This window comes from Protopterus annectens, chromosome 11.part0 (assembly GCF_019279795.1).
Source record: "Protopterus annectens isolate FY-2018-M chromosome 11.part0, PAN1.0, whole genome shotgun sequence".
NCBI lineage: Eukaryota > Metazoa > Chordata > Ceratodontiformes > Protopteridae > Protopterus > Protopterus annectens.
Genome location: NC_056745.1, coordinates 1,115,845,579 through 1,115,872,659, shown reverse-complemented (window position 1 = coordinate 1,115,872,659; position 27,081 = coordinate 1,115,845,579). Strand labels below are relative to the sequence as shown.

Sequence of the window (27,081 nt, the reverse complement as noted above, 5' to 3'; positions counted from 1 at the left end):
AAGGCTACTGGGTTCTAAATGTAAAACACCTAAGTCTGTGGACCTAGCAGGGCTGCTTAAACCATTAAAAGCTAGAATAGTTTTATAAAGATGTATTTCACTAGAGGAGCAGAACAGAAGTTGATGAAGTTGCACAAAACGACTGTTTTCTTGTGAAAGAAAATGTATTTGTATTTTGTTACTTGAGAGGACTGTACATGAAAAGGCTTATGTATGTGATTGAAATTGTTTCCACTATGGAAGGGGTAAATACTCTGGAATTCAGTGTGGAAATTCAGACAGGAGAAGACATATTCTGTGCTTCTGTAGTTTGCATCAGGTGTCAAATGATAATCAGTAGCTTATCCTTGGCAGTAGGAGTCAAAGGATAAGCTACTGATTACATAACTCACATTTGTGCATACACAGAGATACTCACACACTTATATAAAATAGTTGGAAAAAGAAACCATCTTGCAAACAATTATCGAAAACAAAACAGTTGAGTAAAATTCCCTTCATCAAACAGCATTGCATATGTTATCACACATAGCCAGGGAGCATAATAACAGAAAGCTTAATTTTTGTAGAGGGTAACTGTTCCCTGTTCCCCCAGCCCCTCTGCAACTTACTTATACTAGCTCTGAGACTGGACAAAAGTAGGGAAGGGCCAGAATCTAAATCCCCGCTGTAGCTATGCTGCAGTCATCCCAATGTTAATTCAGTCAAATGGGCTTGACTTAACAGCAACAAACTAAAAGTATACCCATGAAATCACATACTCCCATGTAGATATATGTATGAATTATCTATCTATCTATCTATCTATATCTATCTATTTATCTATCTATCTATCTATCTATCTATCTATCTATCTATCTATCTATCTATCTATCTATCGCACAAACACACAGGTAGGTATCTTTGATGAGGGAATGCATTCTGTAATTTTTTGCATTTAGAATGCCTGAAGATGCAAATGAAATGGTGTCATTCACAAGTGTATTATTTTGAAACCCTTACAATGAATAATTTTAATGAGCTTTGTAGCTATAATAGCATTCCTTCTGTAGTGTTTTTATTTAATGTCTAAAATAAGATATACAATGTCTAAAGAAAGTTATATGAACTAAAACCTAAGTGTACCCTGTTGTGTCTTTTGACCTAAAATGCTGATTTGCTTTTACAGCGTGAGTGTATATCAGTCCATGTTGGACAGGCCGGTGTTCAGATTGGAAATGCATGCTGGGAGCTCTTCTGCCTTGAGCATGACATCCAGCCAGATGGCAACATGAACAAGTCTTCTGTGAACAATGTCACTGACTATTCATTTACTACCTTTTTCCATGAAACTGGTGCAGGAAAACATGTTCCAAGAGCTATTATGGTGGACCTGGAACCAACTGTTGTAGGTTAGTACTTTTCTTGGGGTAATGAAATGTTTATTGTACTGTAGTTAACATTTGCGTTTTTTCAGTGGTGGGTTATGTATTTTGTGGGCCCTGGTGTTTTTCAAACCATGGGCCCCCCACGTACCCATTATTTTTTGTTTTTGGAATACATATAAATGCTTTTGGATTCACCTTCCTGACTAAAGACTATCTGAACTTCTGTCAGTATAATCCACAAATGTCTATATCCATCATTTATACCTCAAATGTCTGTGATAAAAAATGTGGTCAAAGTAAAGTATTCCAACTTGCTTTAAACAAATACATACTAGTCATACATGAAACCAGACTAATGACCATTTAACTTGATCATGACAGACATATTATGCCTTTCTTACTCACAGACAGCACCCATACCGTACAATTATAGCTCCACTGTTGAATCAAAACTTTAGACATCGTATTGTGGTAATGATAATTAGGTAGTTATGGACACAACATATTTTAAATTTCCAACAGAACAGCCAACGGTTCAGGAAGCCACAAATCAGAGTCCAAAGTGTAAAAATTATAACTGAAGCTTTATTCCAAGAGGTAAGCACTTTCGTAGTGAAACCACTACTTCATCAGACCATAAAATAACACACATTTCTCCTGTTTTTGTCTATTAACCAATTAAACCAATGACCAATAGTAGTTGTTCATCAATGATTATATTAAAATGCTTTTCATGAAGTGCTGTTTAAAATGTGATGTATAAAACAAATGAAGCATTAGTGAGATTGAATCAGCAGCGGAGATCCAGCGGAGAATTCCGGGGTCATCAGTAAAAAAGCTTCTGGACTTTGCAAAAGGCAGAGAGAATCCACTACTCTCTTATGGACCCCTGAATAGGGGAACTGAAGGTGATCAAGAAGAAATAGACTATGCAGATTTTATTAGAAATATGCATAAAGTTAAAGACATTATGTTTAAAATAAAGAGATTGCAAGCTCGGAGATATCATATGGAGGCATGCCTGAAAAAACAAGTTGTTCCAAGAGGGTTAAGAATTTTGAAAATGCCCAATCAAGGTGATTGCTGCCCAAAACCTTTATCAAGATGGCAGCAGTTGAACATAGAAATGAGTTTTAATTATATACATCTCCTTATAGAATTTTCTGAAAAAGAAGAGAAAGCTCTACAGATAACACTTAATGAACAGAAAACTTTATTCTCTAAATTCCCACATAGCTTAGTAGAAAAGAAACTAAGCCAAGTTGTTGAATCAGCTTCATTATTTGACAACAAATTATTGCAACAGAAATGGAATAAGCTGGAGAGAGACAAACATGATTTTAGAGAGGGTCAGATATTTGTTTGGTCCAATACACATTTGGAGAATCAAAGGGGTATGATAATAATAAGTTTAACCAGAATATTAGAGTGGATAAAACTGCAATTTTAAGTGAAGACTTGGGAGCTAGGAAGAAAACCACTGCACTCCCTACACTAGAGGTCACTATAGCATCATCCGCAGATATTTTGCAACATTCAAATGAAAAAGCTGTTAACAATGCGGAATCTGCAGGAGAGACAATTTTGGAGACAGCAGCGTCAATGTCGACTCCTAAGGGGGATTTTCAAGTTTTCCCCATCAGAAAACTATCGTTAAGTCATGGGAATATGAGGGAACGATCGTACAGCAGAGGTCGAGACAAATGAAAGGGCCAACCATACTCCCCAGGGAACAAACGAGCAAAGAAAACATGGTGAAAAAATCCCCCCTTGTAGGGAGCTTACAGATGATGAACTCAATGTGCTTAATAAAGGATTATCGTTTATACCTACACAAAATTGTGAGGTAACAGATGCTATTATTGACGTGAGACTATTTAGTAGAAATGTGTTGTTAAAAATGCTATTCATAGAACAGTTCAATACTGACTATATGATTTTTAAAAAACCTAGCATGTTTATACCCCCGAATAACCCTGTGATGGATGTATTTGTTCAGTTATGTGAACAGGATTTTTTGAAGCGTTTGAAAGCAATTCAGATAGAAGGAAACATTTCAATTTAAGTAAATATGAATATACTGCTTTAAAAATCACTACAAATGGATAGTAAAATAATTATTAAACAGGCAGATAAAAGGGGTCTGGTTGTTGTAATGGATAGGGAATATTACTGTACAGCGATGCTTGATTTACTGAGTGATAACACTGTATATATAAACATTGACATGGAACAGATGAATGCAATGTTACAGAGATTACATGACATGTTGTATGATAGTCTTTTGAGTAATGAGATTGCCCTTGACATTTACAAATATTTTATGACAACTAATCCTGTGGTTCCTAGTATCCATGGCCTACCAAAAGTCCACAAAAATCCTATAAGACCGCCTCTAAGACCAATAGCTTCGGGCAATGGTTGGAGTACACAGTCTATCTCAATCTTTGTGGAGAAACAACTGAGGCAAGTAGTAAATAGAAATAAATATATATTGAGGGACTCTAAACAGTTCTTAGAAGATCTATATGAATATGTTGAACATGATGAGGAAATACATAGAATGTTAATGGTTACCTTAGATGTCCACTCACTTTTCACCTCCATACCCAATCAGGAGGGTGTTGAATATTTAAGGGAACATTTATTGATGGATGGTGGACATACTGGAGAAAGGATTGATTTAATATGTTTTCTGATGGAGTTGATGTTAAACCATGATGTCATGTTATTTGAACACAAACTATACTTGCAAAGAGATGGGGTGGCCATGGGCACCCCATCAGCGAACAGCTATGCAAATTTAGTAATGGGTGCATGGAAGAACAAATATATTTTTGAGAGTGGAAGATGGCGCCAGCTAAGGTTCTACAGGCGTTTTGTGGACGATCTTTTCATTCTTTGGCAAGGTAATAAAGAGGAATTATTGGAAATTTGTAAATACATACATCAAAGAGAGCACTGGGTTTCTGAAATTTGATTTTAAATGCTCCAATGAGGAGATTGAATTTCTTGATATTAGAATATATAATGATGGTCTTGGCAATCTCCCAACTAGAATACATAGAAAGGAATGTCACACAAATGCAATATTACATAGGGGAAATATGCATCCCCAGCATATATTTAGAAATGTTGTCAAGGGACAGACCTTGAGAATATCCAGGTTAACAGCTAATGATGGTGAATTTGAACAGGAATTAGTAGACTTAAGGGAGAGGCTACAACAGAGGGGATATACGGATATAAACACAGAAAACACATTGCATAATGCGAAAGGCTGGAGGAAAGATGTAGGGAAACCCTATTTTTCATCCAATACAGTGGGAAACACTGAGAGACCTCAAACAGGGAAGGGGAAGGAACATGTGCGGATACCGATGTACTATACTAGGAATTCAAACATTATAACAAACACGATAAAAAACATTGGTCAGTTTTGACCTCCAATGCTGAGTTGAGGGACATAGTGGGGGATACACCTAATTTTCTTTTTAAGAACAAGAAATCCTTAAAAAGAATGCTGTGTTACCCCAGGGATAACAGGGAGGATGGCCCAGATATAATGGGCATGATGCCATTTAATAAATGTAATCGGTGTAAAATATAGACACCACCAACAGTTTCAAACACACAGATAGAGGAAGAATATTCTCATTTAAAGTTGCAGCGGACTGTAATACTGAAAATATAGTGTATTTGGCCACATGCAATGTCTGTTCAGCATATTATGTGGGGAAAACCAATAGAGACTCAGATATAGGGTAAAGGAACATCTGAACAACATCAGGAAAGGTGCCTCCACGAATGCATTGGCAAAGCACGTTAATATTGAAGGACAGACACATGATTTCAGGTTTTTAGTTATTGAGAAAACATGTGAAAATGAGAGAGGGGGAGACCTACTTAATCAAACAGAAACCTCGGAAACAAGATGGATCATCAGGCTAAAGGCTGATAGGGGGAAGGGACTCAATGACATAATTCTCCTGAGATCTGTCTTAAAAAATAGGAAACTTTATAAGTAAAAAATAGGAAACTTTATAAGTAAATAATAGATGAACTTTTTTATACATAATTTTTTGTGATGAAGTTGTTTAAATGAATTGTTTGATATAAATAGGCACGCAATAGATTTTTTACATATACGCATATAGGATGCCATATTTATTAATCATTTGTTTTATACATCACATTTTAAACAGCACTTCATGAAAAGCATTTTAATATAATCATTGATGAACAACTACTATTGATCATTGGTTTAATTGGTTAGTAGATAAAAACAGGAGAAATGTGTGTTATTTTAAGGTCTGATGAAGTAGTGGTTTCACTATGAAAGTGCTTACCTCTTGGAATAAAGCTTCAGTTATATTTTATACACTTTGGACTCTGATTTGTGGCTTCCTGAACCATTGGCTGTTCTGTTGGATGTTTTGTGGAGCATTACTGAACTTTTGTTTTACCAGCAGCTCACTTATCCTAACCACTGCTTGGTTTGTGTTACTTACAATTTATTTTAAATGTGTTTTACACATACACAAAGAGGCTCAAGTATTCCAACTTATTTCACAAAAATGCGCTCTAGTCATGCAAAGCCAGACTGTTTAAACTGAGCAAATAAGAAGTTAAGTTACTTTTATCCCCACCCCCAACCCAGCAGTTAGTCATTTTGCTATATGCGCCTCATCTGATTATGATAAAAAATAATACTTCTCAACCAGCTCACCATTGAAATCTCTAGACTTGCATTGCCAACTCCTGAGACATAGAAAATAAAGGATAAGTACAAATCTCCTTTGATGGGGGTGGGGCAAGCATCCTGCACTCTCCCCACCTTATATGTACCAAGTCTGAGATTGCCATACCATTGAAAAAATGGAATATTCTGGGAATTGATAGTCTTGAACTTAGTATATGTAAGCAGGGATTTTTGGCCATTCGGTCTCCAAATCTCAGGACTTAGCAGTGCAGGTCCTGAGATTTTAAACAGTTATCTTCTTAGCACAACAATTAGGGACAAAGCCCAAAAGCTGTGTGGGACAAAGGCCCAGAATAAGACTCCGATTTCTCTTATTTACTTAAGAAGTTCTAGAATGACACTGACAGTTTTTACAATAGCATGCATTTTCTGAAGGATATGAAGTCTGAAACTCAAATACCGGCCATTATTTAGTAATTGCAATCCTGAATGATTTGCCAGAAACCACAGATTTTATGAGCAACTGACCAAAATATGATGCGTATCGGGGACATTCTGCATAATCCTCAAAGATATGCAAGAATCCACAGATTTTATGAAGAACAGACTAAAATATAGTAAAATTAGGGGCATTCTGCAACGTCAGGGACAGGTAAGGGCGATGTAATTTCAGCTTTGTTTCACATTAAGTATTCTAACTTATTTCACACAAATATATATTTACTCCTGCAAAGCCAGATAGCTAATTGCACAAACAACCAGAGGGTATGTAACTTTCAACCATAAACAGTAACCACCCCCATGCCCAGCAGTTATGACTTTGCTGTGTACACCTAATTTAGTATGATGAAACATACTAGTGCTCAGCTTTTTAGCAAAAGACTCTGGGATAAACATAATGAGAGGCAAAGGCCCAAGGAGCTTCCTTGAGACTGTTACCAACCACCTTACATTAACAGTTACCATGGTTCCAAATGCACTATCATACTACTGGTGTTTAATTACATATGCTTCATAGCTACAGGTTATTCTTGATTTGTCCTACAATTTTATTACCAATGTTTTTCTATTTAAGTATGTTTTGTTCACTTTTTACTCATTTTGTAATGAAGTTCTAACATGCTAAAGGCACGAAAGCGCTAAAAATTACATGTTCCAGTCTCCTCATTTTTGACTTCCTAAACTGGCTTTTTCATGAAGTTTGTGTTTTTTATTTTAATTTGTTCTTCAAGTTTTTACAGTGTTTATACTGTTTATTAAATATATATGTTTGCCTGCCCTAGCACCCCTGTTTCTCACTAACAGTCTTGATATTTGAATTCATGTATTTCCCAAAACATACTATTTTGTTGATACATACACACTTGCACACATCTCTAATCCCAGCTACACATACCAAACTCTGTGCTTGGCAGGAGCTGCTCTTGTTCTTTTTGCTTCCTTTCAACAACTGACCTCTGCTGGGTAGTAGTTTTGCTGACTTCTCTTGTGTATCAGCATTCACTTATTTATTTTTTTATTAGTTAGTTATTACTGTTTGATAACTCAGTTGGTTAGCTGATCAACTAACCCTTTTCAGCCATGGCCCAGGTTTATAGAGCAGAAAAGAATATAACACAGTTAAACAAGAGAACACAGCTAAACAATAAATAATTAAATGCCAGTGTACATAGCTGCATTTCCAATTTTTACATCAGTTTGATAATCAGCTTAGCAGAGTAGCTAAAAATATAATATGAGGTAGAATCTCCCTCAGAAGTACCCCCTCTACTTGCAATCTAAGCTACAAACCTACAATTAATAGGCCAACTAACTCTCTCCTAGTCTGTCATCTCAATATTAGAAGCATTAATAACAAGGTACATGAATTGCATGCACTTCTGGATGTCCACTCCCCTGAGATTTTCTGTTTATCTGAAACCTGGTTAAAACCTAACACTAAAGACAATGAAGTGTTACCACCTGGGTACAACATACACAGGCTGGATCGTGCTTCGAGGAAGGGGGGGGGGGGTAGCTGTACTCTATAAATTTGAGTTGAATGTCACCATAGATGTAATACAACCTCCTCAGATTAATAACTCAGAGATTCTTGCCAACAAATTGCAACTTAATAAAAATAAATGCATTAATATCATCTGTATGTACATTCCCCCAGGTAACAATATATCTACATTTGAAGATATCCTGCATCCTACATTGGCTATCATGTCACTACCCCCAAGAAACCCCACTACTTGGAGACTTTAACATAGACTGGGGCACCTGTTCCTCAGAATCCCCAACCAGCCATATTAACCTGCATGCATTTAAACAAATCATATCCACCCCTACCAAGATAGGTAAACCCAACCAAAAAGAAAGTATACTTAACTGGGTACTCATAAACAGTCACCCCCAACTGTACACCTCTGGTACCCTCCTTAATAGCGTAAGCGATCACCTTCTCACATATGTAATTAAGCACAAAAACATTAATTCCCAACAACCCTTACTCAGAAAGGTTAGAAACAATAAAAACTTTGACCCTGCCAAATTCCAACAAGAACTAAACTCATGTAATTGGTCTATTCTAAAACATCTCCCCTTAGAGGAAGCAGTAGCATACTTTAACAACAAATTCCTTGAGATCCTTGATTTGCATGCACCTGTTCGTTCAAAGAGAACCAAGGCAAAAACTGCACCATGGCTTTCTATAGAGTCAAAAGTCAAAATTACCCTTAGAAACAAAGCATGGGCTTTATGGCGTTCTTCTAAAGACCCTCAAGATCACATTAAATACAGGCAATCCAGGAACGAAACCAAAAAATCAATTTTACAAGACAAAAAACAATACTACTGTAATTTACAGACAGTAAATCAAAATAACCCTCAGAAGTTTTGGGCAGGTTTAAATAATCTACTACATCCTGGACAAACTTCAACCCCAATCCCTGCTGCTACTATTGATAAAACCCCTGAAGATGTTTCTGATAGTTTTAACCAATTCTTTACTGAGACAATTCAAGCCCTAGCTAGCCAACTACCTCCTAGCTCCCCTGGTCCTGAAAGTAGCACCCCTAGAAACCTACTCGCGTTCAGCTTCCAACCAGTCGCCACTTCACTTATCCGTACCTTGATCAAAAAATTAAAACCTACTACACTTTTTGCTGATCCAACTCCCTGCCGAGTACCTACAAAACTCAGCTGATGCTATTGCTTACCCCGTCTCAATACTAATCAGTCGAACCATAGTAGAAGCTAAAATTCCCACCATCTCTGGAAAATATCCTATGTAATCCCACTTCACAAAAGAGGCAGCTCTACTGAATTCTCCAATTATAGGCCAATAGCTATACTCTCTCCACTTGCAAAGATTATGGAAAAATGTATTCATAGACAACTCATGCACCACCTAATCCAAAATCGCCTTATGGCAGACACTCAGCATGGCTTCCGTCCTCATCACAGCACTACTTCAGCCCTCCTAGCCTTTACTAACACCATAAACCATAATCGCAACAATAGTTATATATCCTCAGCCCTCTTTTTGGATCTTTCCAAGGCATTCAATATGGTTGATCACCAACTTTTAATCCACATCCTGCAAACATTCTGTCTAGATACTGGAGCCCTCCAATGGTTTCAGTCCTACCTGAATGGTCAACAGCAGGCTGTCCTCTGGCAGAACAAACTCTCTAACCTTCTACCTAACACCCTTGGAGTACCACAAGGCTCTATACTAGGGCCCTTGCTGTTCTCCATCTTCATTAACGACCTTTATACTGTCATCCCAAAAGTCAGCTGTATCCAGTATGCTGATGACTCTACTCTGATTTGCTCAGCCACATCTCCAGTAGAGTTACGGTCAGCTACCCAGACCACCTTTAATACAATAGAAAACTGGCTTTCTGAACATCGTCTGATCCTAAATCCCAAAAAAACTAAAATGCTGTTATTTTCACCAACACGTAGGTCTACCGCTTTCACCTTTACCATAAAATCAAATGATTGCACAATAATCTCCCCTGTCCCATCTACAAAACTATTAGGTGTCATCATAGACAATAATCTAAAATTTGACCTACATGTTAACCAAACTATCAAAACCATAAATAAAAAACTAGGGTCACTTTACAGAATAAAAGCCTTCCTAACCCCTCCAGCTAAAATTGCCATAGCTCGCTCTCACCTTCTTTCAACCCTTCTGTATGCATTCCCTCTACTCTCGAATTTAAACAAGACTGTCCTTAAACTCTCAATTTGCTACAACCACATTGCCAGGTTTGCCACTGGGCTGCCTTTTAGGACACATCATTGCATCAGTCTAAATCAGCTTGGGTGGCTTGAACTACCCAGCGTAATCCAGTATAACCAACTGATTATGGCCTATAAACTCCTCTAATCTGGACAATACTCCTGCACTTAAAAATATTATAACCCCCTATAACAATCCTAGACCGCTTTGATCCTCTAACAAACTACTAATTCAGACTAGCAAAATTAATAACACAGCCGGTGATTCTCTCTTTGCAAACTCTAAGTAGATCCTGGAACTCCCTTCCAGCTGATATTACCTTACTTTCCACCTTAGGTCAATTTAAAACTAGACTCAAACAACATTTGTCACTTAAATGGCTATGTCAATGTATCAAGCCTGGCTAACTCTCTCTAGAATGTGTAAAAATCTGTTAACCAGTTTACTGTGTAATTTAATTTAATCCTGACTTTTGCTCAGGATTAACTGTAACCTGTGGAATGTGTTTAACTTGCTTACTTATGTAATCTCTGTAAATAGTCTGTTTGTAATATGTAATGCTGGTATTATGTAATGCTGTATCTGCTTACCCTTGGAGCTTTTCTCCCCGGGCCTCCGCTGAAAATGGACATGCATCCAGTCGGACTATCCCGGTCAACAAATGTAAAATAAATAAAAAATAAATCTCAACAATAATAAGATAAATAATACAGAGCCTAAGGTATGTTCCATGCTTACAGAAGTATTATGTTTGCATAAGGCTTGGGAAGTTGCAAGCTGACAAAGTTTTTTATCCTTTTTCTCCAAAGCAATTGCAAGTGGATTCAGACTGGAAATGATCTTTCAGCACTTTCTTGAAATCTTTGATAGAGCCCTGTTTTCTACATTTTGTAGTTAAGTGATTCCAGGTTGGAGGTTCTGGTCTAGAGAAAGCTCTTTCACCCAGTATGGTTTTGAATCTTGGTTGAGCAAGTGTGAGAGCGATATTTTGTATATTTTTCAGTACACATGTACTGTCAAGAATAGGAAGTTTTATATTTAGAAGCAGGCAATAACGTTATTTTAGAACCTTGAAAGCTAGTGAGTTTAAGAGAAAGGTAGCCCTATCTATCACTGAAAGCCAATTCACATTTTAATAGCAGTACAGTGGTGGAGTAAAGGGTCAGCAAGTCAGATAAATTTACATATTTTGTTTTCTACTATTTGTATTTTGTGGATATTGTAAGCTGAGGTTAGTTTTAAAGTTAGTATGAGATATAAAGGAAAGAGAATGGTTGAGGATAAGTCCCAGGTATTTTTGTTTTGTGGCATTGGGAATAGTGTTACCTTTGTGATCTGTTATATGATGGGGGGGGGGGGGACTTGGTGATTTTTTTTTTTTTTATCTATTGAGAAGATCAGTTTTCTTATGGTTAATTAATAGCCTGTTGGAATGAGACCAGTTACACAGGTTAGTGAAGTCTTGTTGTTTGTTTTGTAGCTCAGCTTGGTTATTACTGAATTGTAAGTGGAGCATGTCATCTGCCTACAGGACTAGTTTGAGTTTTGGAATCTCTAAAGAAAGGTCATTGATAAAGAAAACTAACAGCAAAGAACAAACTGGGTAAAACGGCAACTGAACGGCTTAAAGTCCACTTAATCCACCACAACAGATTATATGATAAACGAAAATAAGATTTAATGTAAGCGCTTTCGCTGGAAAAATGTTCCAGCTTCTTCAGACTACAAACAGTAAAATACTTAGAAAAAACACATTTTAAAACGATTCAAAAAACGAACTGCCAATAGAGTTCGTTATGCCTCCTGATGTCATACACAAACATTTAAGAATTAAAGCTACAGGGGGTTACTCAAACTCAAAACACACTAGGATGCTTAAGCAACCTCACGGCACCATCATTAAAGAAAATAAAGAATTTTTTTTTTTAAATAAAAATAACAATAACGGCAATACTAAATTTGTGTACTATAAATAACACCTTAAAATTATATCCTTTACATGGACGAGATACGGCTATGTTAAGTCGCTCACAGATCTAATATACTATATTTTTATGAAGTAAACTATGATATGTGAGACCAACAGCTTGGTCTTTAAAATAATTTTTTGAAGAACTACTAGAACAATAACAATAACCCCTTTTGTTAAACATAGATTTTAACAAATCACATTCCTTAATGAAATCATCAAAATTAGAAACCATTCTTGCTGCCCTTACTGCTTGCCCCTTGACTAATGCCACTGTGAATGGACCCTGCTGCCATGCATGCAGGTGTGAAGCAATGTCATCATGCATGATGTCATACTGATGCTGTGTATTCAGGTGTACAGTGATGTCACTGTTCATGGAAGGTCCAAACCAGCTCCAAGGAACCATAAAAAAAAACTTTACTAAATTAATAACTCTCCATGTACAATCTTTTATACACAGTGTTTCCTCATGTAGATCAAATATAGCACATTCAACTCAGAGTTTGAATCATTATTCTATATCACACGACCAAATAAATTCAAAACCAATTACATTTTAAAGGTATATATTAAAATAAAATTATATATGTTAAAACAATTAAATGTTGAAGAGACCTCAGTTTTAAAACTGTTTTTATAGTAATCTGACCATCTGATGATCTGTCTGATCTTAAAATATTTATCCATCTATATTCACAATTTTCAGTGAAGGTTACCAAGTCACAACCTCTCTTATTCTTACCAACTACTTGTCATAGAGTAAAATTAAACTTGTGTGTTATCAAATTATGTTTATAAAGAGCATGTTCTGTGCACCATCTGTATTACCTCTGAAATGTATTCACTTATATGTTCCTTCAGCTTTCTATTTGACTTGCCAACATAAAATGCACAGTAGACTGTACAAACTGCCAGATAAATAACAGTTCTAAAGTCACAGTCTGCATACACATTCATCATATGTTTTTTATTCATCACAGATATGTAAATTGTCCATCTTTATGAAGAAATTTACACTGCTTGCATTTATTACAGAAAACTGTATTTAGGGACATAAAGCTATTGAGAAACCACCAATCAGATGGATTCTATTTAGGGATAAGTGGATGGAGGTACAGGGGATAATAATAAATGAAGTGCACACTAAAGAAAGAGTGATGCAAGTGGTGTCACTGAAAAATTCAGTTTTGGGACCCGTTCACTATACAGAGTATCATGAAGAATTCAGTTATGGGACCAGTCTGTTAAAAGTGATGTCACATTCATGTAGCGCACCCGCGGGTGTAGCTGAAGTAGATATGGGTTCCTTCCTACCTAACGCTGGTGACACCCCTATTAGGCCCAACATACCAAGGTGGCAAGAATGACAGATTTTTTTCTAGGTGACACGTCTAGTTTAAAAAAGCAATAGCACATCCACAAACAAATTATTTCAACAGTGCACCAGTTAGCAATAAGGTAAGGTGAGATATGCATGCAATGAAACCATACATCCACCCTCTTCCCCAGAACTCAACAGAAAAAGGCCTTGACATTCAAACATGCACAAAGAAGGCAATATCAATGAACAGTAAAGCTTTATAATGCAGCAATACAAGCATGGGAGGAAAATGCAATGTCATTAGGCAATAAAAGAGTCATAATACAACAATACAGATATGAGAAAACCCAATGTCATTGAGCAGCAAAATTCTTGAAGGCAGCAGTACCAACACGAGCAAAATGCAATGTCATTGAACAATGAGGATTTATAATGCAACAATACAAATATGAGACAATGCAATGTCATTGAGCAGTACTAACACCCCCCCCCCCCGATCAGTTCTAAACAGACCAACTATGAAACACTGTTATATCCTGTCCATGGCCAGTGGCTACTTACAGTCTTGCTGCCAGCATGATGGGGCCCAAGTTGTAGCTCATATGGATCCCAGTTATTTGTAATCCACAAAAATCTAAAATGACGGCCAAAGCCTCTCACCACTCCGTCCAGAAAATCCTAGTGACCAGGCACTGTGGTTCCTCTGAGAAAAGTATAAACATCACCTGCCAGAACTCTGGTAATCATCTGTGGCTTCTCTGTACTAGGCCCAAAGGAACTCCTTTCTTGCTGAATCATATGCAGGTGTGGAACTACTGGTTTCAGACTTCTCTCCTGTTTCCACAAAATACCATCATCCAGGATCTCAGCAAAAGACAGACACAATCTGCTACTTTACTTTTCTGTCCCCAAAGCACTAGAAAAGAAAATCCAGTCATGCTGCAAGGCCCTTTTTCCCTTCAGCTCCCCGTTTCCATCTTCCCTCCTTCAGCTAGTGTTCCAGTCTCTGCTTTGTTTTTCGAAATTGTCCTTTATATTCCTGAAAAGAGCTCCACCTTGTGGTGTAATGAAAAACTACAGTCTTAACTCTTCTACAATGAAATACAGTGGGAGCTACACTCTCCCTCCACTTGAAAATCTTGGGTCCCCCCAAGTCAAAGGTAGATTAGCAGCAAAATATTTACAAGCACTAATGCACCATCAACTGAACAATATTTTTGCATTCAAAAGGTACATTCCACCAAGGGTAATCAGCCTTATCCGTAACTTGGGAAGGGGTGTCATCATTGGAGCAGGAGGCATAAAGATCATGGGCACAGACTCTATGATGAACTGTGGTCACAGGTTCCTGTCTACTGTGTCCCAAACTGTTATATGTAAGTCTCTGTGGTGGCTGAATCAGTCTCTACAGTTTTGGTTCGGCAGAGAGAGCTAAGGAATTTTGCTTGGAAGGTTTGTCATCCACATCACATTCAGTGTTCAGTTCTTCAGTAGGCATATCGTGTACTTTTAAGAACTCCTCTTGTATAACTTCACTTTCACTTTCTATAACGGCATGACTGTCCTCATCACTATTTTCTGAAGTTTGCATAGCATGTCCTCCATCAGTATCAGGTTCTGTAAGAGGCACAGAAACATTACTTAGTCTGTTAGGTATGGGCTGCTCAAAATGACAAGGAATGAATTCTGGTGCATTTACATTGAGATTACAGCCCACGGGGTCTTGAACATCCTCATAAAAAAACTCACTAAAATCCCAGTCATCATCACTGTCCTCCTCTCCTTCAGCAGGAGGGAGCATAGGCTCTTGGACATTGGTGGGGATAGTTCCTTTCTGCCTTAGCCTTCTGGATCGCCTTGAGTTAGGCTTCAGCTCAGCCATTCTGGGTTCTGGATTCATGAGTCTCACTGATTTTGCCAAAGGTATTAAGTTGTTGTGGTGCCAGGTTTTAATGAGTCCTTCTTTCCCTTGGGGCAAACCTGGTAGACAGGGATATTAGGTAGCTAAGAACAAATTATGTAAATCTCAGATCCCCAGTGGTCAGCTAGTTTATGCTTTCCTTGTGGTCCCAAATTTCTCAAAAGAACTCTGTCCCCTGGCTGCAAGTCATGCATCTTTACTTTTTTGTCACAGTGAGCCTTGTTTCGCTGATGTCTGTGTCCTGTGGATTTTTCAGCAAGCTCATAAGCCTGTCTGAGGTTCTTCTTGAGTCTCTCCACATAACTGCCATGAGATCGCACTGGTGTACCATCAGCTGTGACTCCAAAGGCGACGTCAGCAGGAAGACGAGCTTCTCTTCCAAACATTAGGAAGTAAGGCGAGAATCCTGTAGCATCATTTTTAGTACTGTTGTAAGCATGCACCACTGTGGCTACATGTCTACTCCATTGACTCTTCTTCTCAGCAGATAGTGTATCCAGCATGTCTAGTATACTTCTGTTGAAACGCTCGGGCTGAGGATCCTCTTGAGGATGATAAGGAGTGGTGCAACTTTTTTGGACTCCCAACAGAGTGAGTAGTTCATGGACAAGCTTGTTCTCAAAATCACGCCCTTGATCATAATGTATCCTTTTTGGCAGGCTATAGTGTACAAAGAACTTCTCAGCTAGTAGTTTCGCCACTGTAATAGCTTTCTGATCGCGAGTGGGAAATTTTTGAGCGTATCTGGTATAGTTGTCTGTCACCACCAGCACATTACTGATCCCGCCTTCATCCAGTTCAATGCACAGAAAATCTATATGGACCAGTTCCATGCGTCCACTACTTTCCATTTGACCCAATGAGGCAGCTATGGTCGGCAGAGTCTTTATTTGAATGCAATGAAGACAAGTACGACAATAATCCTCAACATCTTGCTTCATGCATGGCCAGTAGAACCCGTCTCATACCAGACCCATAGTTCTGTCATGACCTAGATGACCATGTTCATCATGCAATGACTGGAGTACTACTTCTCTATACTGCTGAGGAAGCAACAATTGCCATTTTTCACTGCAGAGTGCACTTGGGGATCTCCTGTACACTAGTCTATTCTGCATCTGGAGTCTGTCCCATGCTTTGGCCAAACGTCTTGCCAGAGGATGGATATCCTGCAAAGCATATTAACTTGTTTCTTCTCTAAAGCAGCTACCACCAGCTGACCTAAGGGGTCTTCTCTTGGTCACTGTTACTCAAAGTTGGTAGCAATGAATCCTGTAAAGTGACCAGATTATAGTAAGCTTGGGGTATGCTTGCTGCAGACAGACCCAATTTCTGGGCCCAACTTTCAGTGTGTTGATAGCAGGTTGCAATCTGACACATAGCTCTCACCCGTGGCACTGGAATTTCCACCCACTCATTGGGGTGTAAATCTCCCTAAGATCTTCTGGACAGACCATCAGAATCTCCATTTTTGTGCACTGGGCGATATTTCAAACTGAAATTATAGTTGCATAGAGCTGCCATCCATCTGTGGCCAGTAGCATCTAGCTTTGCAGTGGTCTGGATGTATGTCAGAAGATTGTTGTCAGTCTGCACTTCAAATTCAGCCCCATAGAGATAGTCATGCAGCTTGTCCACTACCGCCCACTTTAAGGCAAGGAATTCCAACTTGTGTGCAGGGTAGTTTCTTTCTGTGGGGGTTAAACTCCGACTGATAAAAGCCACAGGTCTCAGCTTCTTGTCATACTCCTGGTAAAGGACTCCTCGTAAGCCATCCCTGCTGGCATCCACATGTAAAGTGTATGGCTTTGTTGAGTCAGCATATGCCAGCACAGGGGCATGTGTGAGGCAATACTTAAGCTGTTCAAATGACTCTTCACACTCAGGAGCCCAGTGACTCTCGATGAGCTCTTTAGAACCTCTCGGTCCCCTAGGTTTTTTTCACGAGGATATCTTCATCTGTTTCATCTGGTGTCTCATCATTTCAGAGCAAATGGTTGAGGGGTCTTGATATCTTTGAAAATCCTTCCACACTACTTCTATAGTAACTGCAGAACCCCAGGAAAGATCACAACTCTGTGATAGTTTTGGGTCTGGGCCAAGATGTCACCGCTTCAGCTTTGCTGGGATCTGTGGATATTCCATTTGCAGACACTACATGTCCCACATATGTCACTGAAGGTTGGGAGAACTTGCATTTGTCCAATGACAACTTTAAGCCTTCCTTCTCAATCCTGTCCAATACCTTCATCAGTCTTTCTTCATGCTCCTCTAGGGTCGTCCCAAAGACAATGTCATCCAGGTAGACTAAGACTTCCAGGAGATGCCTGTCTCCAACTGTGCTTTCCATGATTCTCTGGAAAGTTGCCAGTGCATTTGATAAACCTTGAGGTAGGTGAGCAAACTCAAAAAATCCCAAAGGGGTGATGAAGGCAGTCTTCTCTTTATCTTCTGGGTGCATAGGGATTTGATAGTATCCACTCCTTAAGTCCAGCACACTGAACCACTTACTGCCCACCAGGCAAGTCTTCAATAGGGGGGGGGGTTGTGTACTGGTCTGGAATGGTTCACTGATTTAGAGTATGATAGTCAACACACACGCAAATTGACCCATTCTTTTTCCTGACAACGACAATGGGAGAGGCATATGGACTTCTTGACTCTCAAATTATCCCTGCGGCTTTTAGTTCTTCCAAATGTTTCCTTAAGTCCTCCAGGTCTCCTGGAGCTACTCTTCTGGAACATTTCCTGAAAGGCCGGTCCTCTTTTACTCTTATTCAGTGTTCTGCACTTTGTGCACAGCCCACATCTAGTTCACTAGTAGAAACACTATTTTTATTTTTCATTAATAGCTCTTTAACTCTGGTTAGCCACTCAGGGGGCAAGAGACCACCTCCTATATCAATATCTTCCAGCTTCAGCTTGTTAGCCCTGCTCTCGTTCCTTGTCAACACAGAAGCAGGTAAGGGAGTGGCAGCATAAACATTTCCTAAATGCACTTGTGAACGTAGGACAATAGGAGTACTTCCTTTATTCTTCAGCCCCACGGGCAAAGTGTCATAAGGATGCTTTAACTTGTCCACAGGCCAAACTTCTGGGACTAGTTCCAGCCCCGGTGGCAAGTCACTTTCTGGATCTGTTTCCATCATGAGATGAGAGGAAACTGTCCATACATCCTCACTTTGGCTCTCAAGCAGGTGACCTGACCAGGATGAATTATATGCTCTTTCCCAGACAGGGTCCACACATGACCAATTTCATCTTTCTTACTATCCTTCTCCCTTTGAAGGGCAGAGAAAACTGATCTCAGGAGAGGATGTAGTGTTGGGTGTTCCTGGGTCAACTGAGGCATTAGCATTCTTCTGACGAGGTCAGTATTTATCCCTACTAAAATAGATGCTGAATCCTTCTCCTTTTGTCCTGGGGCATACAACAGCGAGTGTTTCAAAAACTTGGCATACAACAGTGAGTGTTTCAAAAACTTCTGTTGACCCAACCACTGAAGTGGAGAATTCTAACTTAAGTGAGACATACCATCATAAGGGAACTTCATGTCACTTATACCCCAGATCTCCAAATCTTCTAACTTTTCAAGCGGCAAATGCTTTGTGTTTTTGGAAGAAGTCTCTGTACAGAGTGGTGATTTGTGCACCACTATCCAACAGTGCTTTACTATACACTCCTTCTATTTTTACTGACACGACAGGGGGCAAGCCCAGTAGGCCATTGGGTAGTTTCTGTTTCCGGTGCTGTTCAGCTGTACGGCAGTCAGCATGTGGTTGAGGTACCACTGGTTGACCTCGCCATTTTAATGGATAAGACTCTTGCTTAGTAATGCTTTGCGGTCTCAGATGCTGAGATTTTGGCTGAGATGACTTTCCAGCTTGGTTGTTCACCTCGGATGAGCTAGAAGTGTGCATAGCAGGTAGTTTCTTTCTCCTGTTACAAGGGTTTGTTTGGAAAGGCGATCCAGGATGCTGTCTCTTGATGTTAGATTTTATGGCACTCTTGGTAACTGGGCACTCAGCTGGCTGTTTCACCGAGGCCCTTTGAAGTTTCCCTGCATTGCACTAGCCAATAATAGTTTGTTCACTTTTTTCAAGTTCTCTGCATTAGGAGTCGCTTTATATGCCCTGCATCCCCACAGCGAACACAAACTATAGTAGGAACTCTGAACATTGGCTGATTCGGTTCTTTCCTGAGTCCTTTCGTGGAGGTTCTAGCTGATGTATTTCTCCCTTCAGCTAAAGTTACCATGGCTTTCTGCAACTGTCTTGGTGACTTGAGCTATGGCATTGGTCAGGGAAGACACTGCATCGGCAACTCTGACAACTCTACATTGCAGACACTCAGGGCCACAACTCCTGTTTTGAGTAGTGAGCATGGCTATAGGCTCCTGCTGGTGTTTGCTCACTGTTTTAGTTGCTGTTGAACACTGAGATTTGTCTTCCAACAGGGTTTCCTCTTCCCTCACCTCTTTAACCAACTGAGAATAAGTAAGAGTCTCTTCCCTATTTCTCGTCCTCATTTAACACACAATGGGGTTCATAGCTTGAGCTCCCTGTAAATTTGTCCGATCCACACTTGGTCAGCTACTTCCAGATCCACCCCTTTATTTAGGATGATCTGGTGGAGCATTTTGTCTAATCACTTAATGTAATCAACTTCTTGGTATGTATGTTCAAACTGATAGTGTAGGTCAGCAGCCCTCTTGGTCCTTCCAAACATATCCTGCAGTACTCCTAAATAGTCCTTGGCCATGCAATCTTGCTTACTTATCCTTAGGTTGCATATGGTATCCGCAGCTAATCCCGTTAGACTTTCAGCTATCCACTGCTTCTTCTGAGATTCTGGGATATCCCACTCCTCTAAAGCTTGTGAAGACTGATCCATCCAGGATTCAAAATCTTCTTCTCCCTGAGGTGTGGGTTGTTTGCCAGAAAAGAAACGCAATTTGCAGTAGCCAAACCCAGTGAATGACTGTGTAGGCTTTAAGCATTTTTCTACAATACTTCCGAAAGCATTCAAAACTTCAGGCCCTGTAGTATTTATGGGCAGTGAAGCTGCAGCATCTGGTGTAAGGTTCTGACCTACTTGGATAGCTTCCACAGCTATTTTCTTTGTTGCTGAGGTAGTGCACTTCTCAGGGATTACCACACGGACTGCTCTCTCACCTGAAAGTTGTACACTCAAAGGTATGTACTCAAACACTAAAGGACTTTTCCATTCTAATAAGGCCAATGTGCTCTGCTCAGTAGGGTCCATAGTGCTGTCTAATAAAAATCTACGCCCTACAACTGGTAAGGATCCTGTGACTTGATGTATCTGCATATCAGTCCATGTGACCCCTGGGAACACCAGAACTAAGCAGTGCACTGACTGAGCATTGTGCTGTTTGCACCACTTAGCAGCTACTTCTGGGTTCATGTTTCTGCTGGATTTGCTTTCCACATGTACAGAGGAATAGGGTAGAGTCCAAGGCAGTACAGGCAATCCCAGACGAGCCCCCAAATGTTGCGCACCCACAGGTGTAGCTGAAGTAGATATGGGTTCCTTCCTACCTGACTCTGGTGACACCCCTATTAGGCCCAACACACCAAGGTGGCAAGAATGACGGATTTTTTTCTAGGTGACACTTCTAGTTTAAAAAAGCAATAGCACATCCACAAACAAATTATTTCAACAGTGCACCAGTTAGCAATAAGGCAAGGTGAGATATGCATGCAATGAAACCATACATCCACCCTCTTCCCCAGAACTCAACAGAAAAAGGTCTTGACATTCAAACATGCACAAAGAAGGCAATTTCAATGAATAGTAAAGCTTTATAATGCAGCAATACAAGCACGGGAGGAAAATGCAATGTCATTAGGAAATAAGAGTCATAATACAACAATACAGATATGAGAAAACCCAATGCCATTGAGCAGCAAAATTTTTGAAGGCAGCAGTACTAACACGTGCAAAATGCAATGTCATTGAACAATGAGGATTTATAATGCAACAATACAAATATGAGAAAATGCAATGTCATTTAGCAGTACTAACACCCTCAACCCTCCCTGATCAATTCTAAACAGACCAACTATGAAACACAATATTATACCCTGTCCACTGGCCAGTGACCACTTACAGTCTTGCTGCCGGCATGATGGGGCCCAACTTGTAGCTCATATAAATTCCATTTATTTGTAATCCACAAAGCATTGGGGGTGATCCACAATCTTGTAAAAATATAAAATGACGGTCAAAGCCTCTATCTCAGCACTCTGTCCAGAAAATCCTAATGACCAGACACCGTGGTTCCTCTGAGAAAAGTATAAAAATCACCTGCCAGAACTGTGGTAATCATCTATGGCTTCTCTGTACTAGGCCCAAAGGAACTTCTTGAATCATATGCAGGCATGGAACTACTGGTTTTATACTTCTCTCCTGATTCCACAAAGTACCATCATCCAGGATCTCAGCAAAAGTCAGACACAATCTGCTATTTTACTTCCCTGTCCCCAAAGCACTAGAAAAGAAAATCCAGTCATGCTGCAAGGCCCTTTTTCCTTTCAGCTCCCTGTTTCAGTCTTCCCTCCTTCAGCTAGTGTTCCAGTCTCCTCTTTCACTTTCGAAATTGTCTTTTATATTCCTGAAAAGAACGCCACCTAGTGGTGTAACGACAAACTACAGTCTATTACTTCTACAATGAAATACAATGGGAGCTTCATTCAGTTCTGAGACTAGACTGTTAAAAGTGGTGACATAAAGAATTCAGTTCTCTGACCAGTCCATTACAAGCAGTGTCATGAAGAATTCAGTTCTGAGACTAGTCCATTACAAGTGGCTTCATGAAGAATTCAGGTCTGGGTTCAGTCCATTACAATTGTTGTCACAAAAATTCTGTTCTGAGACCAGTCTGTTAAAAGTGGTGTCAAGCTGAATTTTGTTTTGACACCAGTCCACGCCAGTCTCTACATAAGTAACAACATAGAGGGACAGGAGGTAAAAGTATGCCTTTCTTCACAGACTGCTATAAGAAATACAACTGAAGTAAAGAAGTTAAGATCTGAAAATGGTATTATAAAACCTTCTTGTTGGGACAGATTGGAGATGCAGATAGTTAAATATAATGAAAATTAGTTTTGAAGTTTGATTTTTGATTTGAAAAATGTCTGTTGCTTTGTAACAAGTGCTTGAATTTCTCTTCCTCCTTTATATGTATATATCGTAAATATGTCAGATTGATAAAATTATTTGAAAAAAAGTAGAATATTCTCACATCAGGCATTCTACAGAAAATACAAGAAATGCAGATAGATAGTGTTACAGGGTCTTTATCCAGAGCAAATTGTTCCATGATCACCAGCCACAAGTCACTGTAATCAGATCAGTACTACTTAAACATTATATAGCATGGAAAAACACCAAGGATACCCTTATATACATTAGTAAGTACTATAGCTTAAGAAATCTCTTTCTCTCTCTCTCTGATCTAACTGCAAGCTTTTTGGAAGCATGGTTTGGAACCATCATGTACTAGTTAAACTGTAACTGTACTGCAAACTATAAACCGAATGAAGTAAGATCCTTTCACATGGTTTATCTTGAATGCTTAGAACAATTTTCTGCTTGATACCTAGATCCCTTCAACAAGACAGTTTCTTGGTAGAATCAGTATGCTATTTTCCCCAGGAATACTAGACAAAAACAGTGATTTACTGAACATACATTAAAAAAATGAAAGGAGGTAGGAAGCACACAAACACTGAATAGTTTAGTGTAAAAGAAAACCCAATTAAGTGCTTTTGTCTCACACCCAATGGACTTCTTCACTTCTTCACTACTGAGTTAACTGAGGCTGAACTAAACATCTTAGACACATCGATGTCACATGACCATAAATCCCCAAATCCTTAAAGTACCGATCCTAAAAAAAAATCAAAATCCAGCAGATGCAATGTTAATTGCTTAAAAAATGAAGTTGTTAAAACAATACACTGTCGAAAGTAAAAAAAAATCATATAAAAGTGGATGTTAATTATTTGGCCCTAAGAACACTGTTGTCAGTTTAGTATACTTTTTATGTTCAAATGCCCATTAAATCCTGAGGGTTGTCCCATGCCAAGTTTTATTTACCATATCAGCTCTTTTACTTCCAATTTGTAATTAAAGTTACCACCAGTACTTTCATTGATGACATTGTCCAACATGTAAATAGAATTTTTTTTCAGAAAGGGGAACATACAATGGAATGTTTGCCCAGTGTATTCTCTCTTATTTTTTATCTCAGGAACATGCTCACTAATCCATTCATGGCAATATTTTAATTTAGGACTCACCATCTTACTCAGGTGTAGTTGGTGCCATCTTGATTTACAGGATGTTAGTTAAGTATGGTGGTTGGATTTTTTTTTAATTTTATTCTACCTTTGTATTTTTTGAATAGTAAAACGGTTTAAGTAGGTTAAAGTAAAAAAAAAACTGAAACTCTAATTTCAGGCATTACTGGGTTAATGTCAGTGAATGGCAGCTATGCATATCTTGGAAGGGGGCTGCCATCACCCTGCATCACCTGCAACACACAGTTTTAAATGCCTTGCAATCCTATGGTGGTGGGTATGGGGGCAAAAGCCCCCCTCCCCGATGGCTGTAACACTGTCTGCCTTTTTAACACCTCATCATCATAAGACCATCTTGTTTCATATAAACATGTATTTCTTGAAAAATAAAAGGTATGATATGACATTGTAATTAAAATGGTGGCCAATGTCACAAAGGGGTGGTGCATGCTGCCGTGCATCCTGGTGAGCCCTAAAGTAAAACTTCATCCTATTCACAAACAGTTAGGTACCTTCAACTGTGATGAACAGTAGTACTGACTGTTTATGCTGTGTGTGTGCATGTGTGTGTGCGTGTGTGTGTGCGTGTGTGTGTGTGTGTGCATGTATGTGCGTGTATTTGACAAACAATGTCAAATGTTTGGATGTGATATTATCCAGGATTTGGTTGGTGACACTGGTGTATCTTTAAAATGTTTAGCTCAGTCTGAGTTGACTCATTTCTGAAGATATCTGTTGTGTTTGGACAAAATAGCTTAACTAGGTTTTCTTTTAGAATAAACAGCACAATGTTTTCTGTGCATCTCACCTCACCTCCATTAATTTATTTTTTTTAAATGTGCTGTAATGTTGCATTTTATTTATTTATTTGTTTTATTTATTTTCACTTTGCTGACTGTGTTAGTCCCACTAGGACAACAGCCTGTTTTAAAAGGATTCCCAAAGTACTATTCAAACTGACTAGGTGAAATTTGGCAAGGGCACCAGGGAACTTTTACTCTTTTCATGGGATCTTTTACATCTGACTGAGCTACCACCAACTTTGCCAAAGGATAGTGCAGCATCCCCCCTTATGTTGCACTGCAGTCTTCAGAAGAGTATTTCCAGAATAATGAAAGGATTTCCTCCATCCTAGCATAACCACAGGAAATATCACACCTCCTCATTAGATTTTATGTACAAACATTGGCAATTTATGGAATAAAGTATGAGAACAAATCATAAACCCAATAGGCACCTGTGATTTCACTTTTACTTGGAGACAGTGAGAGTGAAGAGAGGGAAATTAAACAAATATATGAGAAAGGCCATGGTAACAAAGGGAGACATGTTGTTGTTTGTCTTTCGGCTTTTTCCCTGTAAGGGGTTGCCACAGCGGAACTCCAGTCTGCTAATGATTGGCAGTAGATTTTTACGAAAAGTCGAGGTGCCAGCTCGACGCCGAACCTTTAACGAAGGTACGCCCATTTACGCACGCATGTCTTTTGAACGCTACCCAACCACGGGGAAGACATGCAGACTCCACACACAAGGCACTCCCAAGCAAGCCAAGAATTGAACGGGAGAACCTCTTGCTGTGAGGTAACAATGCTGCCGCAAAGGGAGACAAAGAGAGAGAAAAAAGAAAGAGAAATAGGAACAGGACCTTCTCTTTCATCCACTTAGCACACGTTCCCTATTAGTTTTTTTTTCATTACTATACTAAGTAAATTCACTGTAAACACATATATGTGTGATATGCTATTACCGTGTGCTGTTATGTATTTCATTATGCTTGTATATACAGTATTTTATTTGTTTGCTGTAACTCTCCAACTATGTCTGAAATTGGTTTCTTGAATATTGCCCCACTAATTGGGTCAAGAAAATAAATAAAAATAAATGGTAAAACATGAGATGGAATTTTAAAAGAACACTTTGAAATATGGACTGGGAAAGTGCTGAGAGACTTGTGACTGTTGATAGGGAAGTAACCTTCTGGTTACAACAGCCATTACTGGCTAGGTGAAATCTGATGGCAAAGTTAAGCCTTATTTGGAGATAAGTCTCCATATATTGAGAGAGAATTAATTCCTTTGTTTTTGTTATGTAGATACTGTAGATTGAATATTCATGTTGATTGGTACATGGTTTAACTTTTATTAATGAGACACCAGTGGAGTAGTCACCTTGAAGGGATATACCATGACAGGGTATTAAATAATATGGACAGTTATTGTAATATAATAGCCAGACATTTTTAGTTGGGTGAGTGTCAGATATATTTAAGTAACTGCAGACACATACACTTGCTTAAGGATTCACAATGGTGACATCAGATAGCTATATGAAAAGTGTGCAGTCCATTTTCACAGATCAGCTCAAGTGTACTCTGGGTGGCTGAGAAAGGGTTAGTGAATGGGAGTCATGCAGGAGACTCAGCAGCGGGAAGCATAGGCTGCAGCTGTTTTAATACAGCTGATTGTAACAGCTTTGGCCCTGTTTAATAGGCAAAGTTTCTGATTGCTTTTTGTAATGATGGACTTTATATGGAGGTCAAAACTAAGCTCACTGCAACCAAATTTTACTTTTGTAACAAGGTCATGGCTGAAAAAAAGGACCTAGTAGATCAGTACATATACCTGCTCAAAATAAATAAAATAGGAAAAGCCAGAGGAATTTTGCAGATCAGTCAACTTCAGAAGAACAGTGACCCATAGAGGTTATAAGCAAATAAGGAACACCTGCAAAACAACATGGTATGATGTTCATCGTGTTACACTGCTGCAGTCATTACACTTGGGTTATCCTGCCATCAGGCGGTTCCCCAGTTGGCCTGAGTTCCAAAGTCTTGGTCCAGCGTCGGTTGCTGTCGCCTCCTCCCTGATGTCAGTGCGACAGGGGTTTATAAGATGCAGCAGATGCCATTTTCTTCAGTCTTTCCTGCCGCGCGGTGCCCGAAGCAGAAGCAGTTCGCAAGTGCCGGTCGGCTGACTCCTGAGATTTTCATTCTGAATCCAGAACTGAAGTCTTCTTAAAAAGCTAAGTACTCCGTTGGGGAAACATTTTCTTGCCTCAGACCGATGTCAGTAAAAGTTAATAATTGTATTTCTTGTGGGAAGCAAATACCTCATAAGGACTTCCATTCCTATTGCATTCCATGCCTAGGCCCTGGCCACGACGTCACTGGTTGTCGGTTTTGTGCTAGGTTTAACAAGTGCACTATTAAACGTCGGTTTGATTTTGCCCGACATT

The 27,081-nt window shown here is 39.1% G+C and overlaps 1 protein-coding gene across 1 annotated transcript in view; it reads left to right on the top strand.

Moving 5' to 3' along the window:
- LOC122815726 (tubulin alpha-8 chain-like) overlaps positions 1-27,081 on the top strand; it is a 207,774-nt gene that overhangs the window by 134,191 nt on the left and 46,502 nt on the right. Inside the window, exon 2 of the mRNA XM_044088478.1 lies at positions 1,169-1,391. Coding sequence (XP_043944413.1) covers positions 1,169-1,391 — 223 coding nt within the window. The remainder of the gene's footprint in view (positions 1-1,168; positions 1,392-27,081) is intronic.